General features: G+C 37.7%; 1 protein-coding gene across 1 annotated transcript in view; it reads left to right on the top strand.

Annotated features, from left to right (window-relative positions):
• Positions 1–7,145, top strand: part of ARSB (arylsulfatase B) — a 67,447-nt gene extending 60,302 nt beyond the window's left edge. Inside the window, exons 7-8 of the mRNA XM_080370867.1 lie at positions 6,089–6,217; positions 6,765–7,145. Of these exons, the coding sequence (XP_080226993.1) occupies positions 6,089–6,217; positions 6,765–7,030 (395 nt within the window). The 3' untranslated portion in view covers positions 7,031–7,145. The remainder of the gene's footprint in view (positions 1–6,088; positions 6,218–6,764) is intronic.
• The last annotated feature ends 58 nt before the right edge of the window (positions 7,146–7,203 follow it).

Genomic DNA, 7,203 nt, shown 5'->3' on the forward strand with positions numbered 1-7,203 from the left:
AATTTTAGTTAAGTTTCTGATAGGACAATAAGATTGTATGTACAAAGGAGTAGATGATTGATTCTCAAGCATACACTGATCACCAGGGAAGAAATGTGAAGAAATGTTTCTTCCTGTGTTCTACCCCAGAAATCATTGCCCAGTTGGACAGGTAAACTAATGAGTTAAGCAGAAGGCGTAAGTGTATGCAGAAATACATGGGAAGACAGTTTTTTTCTCTGGAAGAGCTACCCACCTAACCTAAATGATGTGTTAAATCAGGAGTACACATGGGATACTGAATGAGGTCGGAAGAGCTTTTTTGAAAGGCTGGGAGGAAAAAACCAGAGCTAAAGCACATTGCATCATTTTTTATGATCTTCCTTATGCTTAGAAAGTGAAGTGAAAGAACAGATTGCTGGGCAAAGTAAGCAGTTTTGATTTATCTTTTCTATTTTACTTTGAATCACCAGTTACTAAGTACTTTTTGGGACACACTGCTGGATTTAATGTACCAAGTATCTTCTTCACTATGGCAAAACCTGCCACTTGTAACATTTTATGTAAATTGTAGGGGCTTTTTTAAATTTAAAATTGTCTGACTAAAGCAGGAAATAATGTAGGTATCAGATTCTGATCTATCACAGTAGTATAAAGCTAGCGTGAATCCATTATTTAAATTCTTTACTCTTGATTTATGTTCTGGTATAAGTGAAAAACAAGCCTTAAGCAAAGAACTGACTTGTCTGCAGTGGTATGGACTGATCTGTGCATTGGAAGCCATTGCTAGTACAAATTAATATTTTCATTTCTTTACATTATCCCTCCTTTTAAGACTAGCACTGAAGGTAATCTAGAAGTGACTCATGATGTTCACATATTTGTAAAACTACAGTTAACCTGTATGATATGAATCATATGCTTACAGAGGAAGGCAACCAAGATGGTGAAAAGCCTTGAGGGCAATACTTATGAGGAGCAGCTGAGGTCACTTGGTTTGCTCAGCTTGGAGAAGAGAAGGCTGAGGGGTGACCTCATCGCAGCCTGCAACTTCCTCAAGGGGGGCAGTGGAGGGGAGGTGCCGATCTCCTCTCCCTGGTGACCAGCGATAGGACACGAGGAGATGGAATGAAGCTGTGTCAGGGGAAGTTCAGATTGGAGACTAGGAAAAAGTTCTTCACTGAGATGCTGGTCAGTCACTGGGACAGGCTTCTCAAGGAAATGACACCAAGCCTGTTACAGTTCAAGGAGCATCTAGACGATGTTCTTAGCCATATGGTTTAGTTGTAGGTGGTTCTGTGAGGAGGAGGGAGTTGGACTCGATGATCCTTGTAGGTCCTTCCAGCTTGAGTTATTGTTTGATTCTGTGGTTCTATACTTATCTTTTGTGAAAGTTTTGACCCTTTCAGTTTAGTGTATACAGGGATTAAGATAATAAAAGGGATTGCATAAAGCTGCTTTGACATAGCACTTTCTTTTGTAAACAAAATATTTGGCTTGTCCTGAAAAAGTAACTTGGTAAAACGTCTTGTGTATGATTAGGCCAAAAATCTGGCTAGCTCATTTTGTTGCTGAGAGTAGCAGTTGTGTAGGAAGGAGTGTATGAGGGCAAGCACATAAATATACTTCTGTTGCCTGACCCCCACCACCTGCAGCTAACGGAGCTCCCGATCCTTAGGTTGTGATTTTGGATATAAGAATCCTTGATGGATTTTTTTCCCACTTTGTGAACCCTTTTTATCACTCCACCTGCATAAAATTCTGGCATCCACAGCATCCCATGGAAAGGAATTCCATGCTGAGTTTGGGTTTGTGATAAGGAAGTATATATTGTTGTTTATTTTGAGCATGTGACTTCATAATTTATTCTGCCCCAATTAGAAAAGACCAGTTGTTCCTTATTCAGCTTATTATGGCCACACAAATTCATAGACCTGTGTCACATCCCTCATCAGTTGTCCATCTTTGAGGAAGAAGAGACCTATTTATTTAGCCATTGTCCCCACAGAAGCTGTTCCATAGCTTTAATCTTCTTTGTCACATCTCTTTGTATCTCACATGGTTTTCCTGTGTCCATTTTGTAACATGGGGATCTAAACTGCACAGTATCCTGTGTGAAGCACAACAAGGATCTGGGTGATTGGCATAGTGTCCAATTCTTTGTGATTTCTAATACTGGTTTTGCTTTTCTTGACTGCCACTGGGCATTATGTGCTCATCACAACTTCACAGACTCTTTCCTAAATAGCAATAGCTTGTTCAGAGCACATTCTTCTGTATATGCAGTGAGGATTGGCTTTTTTGCCTTATGTTCATTATGTTCCATTTTGTTTTACTTTGTGCAGTAGCACAGCTTAATGCACTGAAAGATCATTCACTTTTTAGAAAAGCCCCATGTATTCGCTGGTTGTCTTTCAGAATGTTATTTATATACTTATCCAGTAGTAAATGTTTCAACATCCTGGCTGAAGAGTATGCTGTGGATTATTCAAGTTATCAAAATGGCAATTATTTTTGCAAATGCAACTAACATTTTTGACTTACGCTTTCTGAGCATCTTGCATAGATTTTTCAGAGTTGATGACATTTGTCTTCTGAAAAATCAGGTTTCTTGAAGATATAAATTAGCAATTGAAAATTATTTAGGCTTTTACATCCTAATTTGAAGTATATATCTGTTTATAGAGACAATGTATCATAATGGGAAAAAAAGAACTAAGCTGAAGTTTTCGTAAGTGGCAAAGGGCCAGGCTTTTAAAGTATTTAGAATATAAACTGCTTTTGCAGGTAATGGAAGTTGGCCACTCAATTCCTTTTAAAAAGATTGTTAAGACTAAGGATGGTCTTGAAATACGATATAAACTCCAAAGTTGCTTAGTAAGGGCAACAGGTTCTGAAGGATTTGTTTTTCTATGGAGATGTAAAAGCTATTTGAATATTTTTGATGACCTACAACTCCAAACAAAACACTAAAATATTTCAATCCATTCATTGTAGCATTAAATATTTGAAAATAAATACCAGAATAAAATTTCACTGCTTTTGTAACTAATAAAAGTTGTATTTTTATATGGTGAGCTGGTGAAATTTCAAAGCCTCACTCAGCTGGTGAGGCTTTGAAATTGAGCTTCAGGAAGCAGTGCCTTCTATTTGAAAATAAGAGAATTCATGGCAGAGGCAGTGGGATTTTTCTTTTAAGGTAAAAAAAAAGCTTTAGTATTTCATTAGCCACTGAGATACTCAAGCTCAAATGCCAGAAAAATGTAATTTCTAGCCTCATTGCACAAGCAAAAGCATTGAATTTTTAGTATATAAGTCTGTAAGGACAGTATGCAGGCATGTGAAGGCAGACTTGATTACACAGGTCGACAAAAAGCATCTGTCCTCTGACTCCTGAATTAGTCCACAGGCTGTTGTTACCGCCTGGTCAACCATAATGGAAAAAAAAAAAAAAGAAACAAAAAAAGAAACACCAACAATCTAGAGCAGATGTAGAGGTAAACTGCTTAGATGCGATGGGAATTAATGTTTTATCTTGCAAAGGAAATAAAAAGAATGTGACTTCTTTAGTTGGCCAAATAAGAAAAGGGATCCCTGTAAAATTCATATAGTGAGGGAGAAGGCTACCTGTGCATTTTGCATTCCACCTGCACTAGGTGAAAGGTTGAGCTGAAGAATGAAGACAGAGGTGGAAACTTAAAAGCTGGGCTGAAGACAAGGAGAAAGTCAGGTAAATGCAGGGTGAGGAAGGAATATCTGAGCTTAAAGTGAAAGGCATATGATGGGAAGAAAACTCATATTAAGCAATATTTTTATTTATCTTAGTTCTTTATGTGGTGTTTATATAATGTAATAAACTGGCAGTCCTATAAATATCCTCTGTAGAGAGCATTCAAACAAGCATCAGTCTGTTTTCAATGGCTGGTATGTCTGATAAAAGTTGACTGGTACTGCCTGGGAAGCAATACAGTACTGGTCTGAATATACTGTCTGAATAATAGTACATTTCTTTGGCACAGGACAAGTGCTTGCAATGGGTGAGTTAACATGACTGACAGAGTTCTGTTTATAATGGCTCAATATGAGGGAATTGATCTTTTTCTTTTCAAGAAAGATAATATTCCACCTAACGACTTCAAGTACAAGCCCTGGTAAAAGCATTTCTTAGTTTAGGAGTTTGGTTTTACCTGCGCTAAATAAGGGGGGGTAAAAATTATTTTATCTTCTTGAGTCTTATTGTAGGTCTCATGCATGGCATGCTAAGAATATTTTTCAAAGTATATCTAAAAATACAATCTTTCATACTGTTTTTTCGAAGTACGTTAAGTAATTCACCTTGTGTAATACTATGGCTTCACATACCTTAGCTCAGCAATCAGAAGCATATTCTCCATGCTAAACCTTAAAATCAGAAATGCAAACTCACATAATTTTTCCTTTAGAACAAGCCTTAATATTGTGATTTTGAGATGTATTGTTTAAAAAACATGTCTGTGGGGTTTTGATCTGCTGAGTGTCTTTCACTGTGCTCTTTAAGAAAGTAGATGGCAAAGATGCAAACAGTATGACAGAATAATACATAACAATGATGTTGAAAAGTAAGCAATATTAATCTTTAAACTTTCATATCTGCTACAGACATCACATGGGTGTGTGTGGATTTATCTTCAAGAAGAGATTATTCTGGGGGTATTTATGAACCGCTTGTTTTTACAGGGGTTTGGGTTTTTTTGACCTTCATCTTCAGTGCTTCATGATCTAAGATGAGTTGAATCCTCCGCAATCTCTGCATCAAGTCCCCCTTAGTACCTTATCTGGGAGCATTATACAAGTCAGATGTAAGCAGGGAACTTGGTTATGCACAAAAAGTACTTATTAAAGAAAAACTGACTGAAAGTGTGAAGCACAGTAATAAAGTAGAAACTTAACTGGACCTTCACAAAAAATAGAGAGATTTTGTCCCAGCATTTCCTTTCCAAACTTTCTGTTGCTGTCTTATCAGATGTATATTTGCCCCGCTGTGATGTACAGAATCTACTCTTTTAGAAACCTCTAGTTCTGCTTCTAATACTGGATTCTCACATGATCATTGTGAGAATCCATCGCATGGGTTCTCTTTTTCATTTCAGTGGTAAAAATCTGTCATCTGAATCCTTCAAATTTCCTAAACTGATTGAAAGTGACCTCTTGAAAGATGCCAGAAAATCAACACTGTTTTCTCTCCACCTCCTGGTATCTTGTTTCTAGTCTGATTATAGAGTTGCCTTCTGGTATTCTTTTGGTAAACAGGTATCAACTCATATAGTTAATATAAACCTCTTATATTTCACGTCTTAAACTGTCCGCTTGTTTATGCAAGCTGATATGCAGTCTGTCTGTCTGACTCCCTTTGGTTTCAGTAAAGAACTGGTCTCCTGATCATCCCTGGTGTATGCATGTTTTGGGCTTTTTCTGAGCTCCCTCCTATAAGGAGCTTCAGGTTTTCTTTTGGGAGGGAATTGCACATAGGGGACACTTCAGATTTTTCTGTCATGTCTGGATATAGGGCCACATCATATGTGACTCTACCAAAGACAGCACGAAGACATGCTTCATGCTGTGTCATCCCACAGAAGTACCTCACTGGCCAGACCTGGATGTGTGCGCATTTTAGCCAGCTCAATTCAGAGAGAGAGTTGTCTGCATGTGGGTACAATTCAGGACTTGGTACTTGGTCCCCTGGAGTAGCATTGATTCAGGAGATCTTTCAGTCCTATATTCCTAACTGGGAAAAGATACACACATTTATATGAGCAAATTTAGCAATTCCAATCATGACTATTCTTAGTGTAGATACATGAGATATGCGTATAATATCTGTATACAAACTGAGTGCAGTTATCTGGACTCAGGTATGACACTTTCCACTGGTAACGTTTTCAGGTGCAGTTTAAGTTCTGAGTTAAATACATACAGTAAATCATAGCGCAGATCTTTGCACATCTATATAACAAATTTTTTATCCAATACATAAAAATAAATTAATGATACTGCTTTGTTTTCCAACATAATTCTAAAAATTACTTCATTAATATGCAATGTACCTAACTTAGTTTACTGTTTCGTTAAGGTCTTGGAATTGACAGCGGGACTTCTTTACCGCAGAGCAGTTCTTCTCCATGGGATGATACACTTTTCAATATATCCATCCATGCAGCGATCCGACATGGAAAATGGAAGTTATTAACTGGATATCCAGGTAATGAAGTAACTCCATTTTGTACAGTGTGTCATATCTCCCACTTGCCTCAAACACAGTTTAATTCTGTTTAATATATTTTAATTTATTTTAGTTATTCTGTTAACTTCTCAGGTTTTTTATCATATGCAAAAATCTAGAAGGGACGCTTCCAAGATGCAAACAACATCATCTTTCATCTTGCAAATATTTTGTATGCAAATTATTTTCACAGTAGTGTAGAAACTATCAGGATCATTGAGTATCTCAAGTTGCAAGGGACCCATAAAGATCAAGGAATCCAAGAAGAAAGTCCATGAAATTAATTGATATGAAATTAAGTGACGTGGAAGTTTGAATCCCCTTTTTGTATAAATAGGACTCCTGTATAGGTAGGCCTGGACCAGAGAGACTCTGGTGCCGGGCTAGAGTTAAGGAATGCAGCAACAATCACTCTCCAGTGGCTTGTCAAAGGACCTAGTGAATTTGTTGATTACAGTATAACTACATCTCCACACCGCTGGTCCATATATGAGAATTAACCCTTGGTCTGTTCCTGTTTCTGCAGGCTGTAGCCATTGGTTCCCTCCACCATCTTTGTTCAATGAGTCAAAAATTCAGTCATCTGATCCACCAACAAAGAGACTTTGGCTGTTTGATATTGTTCATGATCCTGAAGAGAAAAATGATTTGTCTGAAAAATATCCTCATGTCGTGGAAAAACTGCTGTCACGGCTTCAGTATTATTATAAACGTTCAGTGCCTGTGTTCTACCCTGATGAGGATCCCCGCTGTGATCCAGCAGCAACAGGGGCTTGGGGTCCTTGGGCGTAGTACACAGCACTGCATCCTGCAGAACATCCCTGTAGCAGAGTCTGGTTTATGGACTCAGGGTCCTAGTCACGTATTTCTTACCTTGTTCATTAAACTACTGCTAATTATGAACTTATTCCTTGAGTAATTCAGTATTTCTTACTCTTCAAATACGTTGGGAACCTTATTTTGGT

This window comes from Falco punctatus (assembly GCF_963210335.1).
Source record: "Falco punctatus genome assembly, chromosome: Z".
NCBI lineage: Eukaryota > Metazoa > Chordata > Aves > Falconiformes > Falconidae > Falco > Falco punctatus.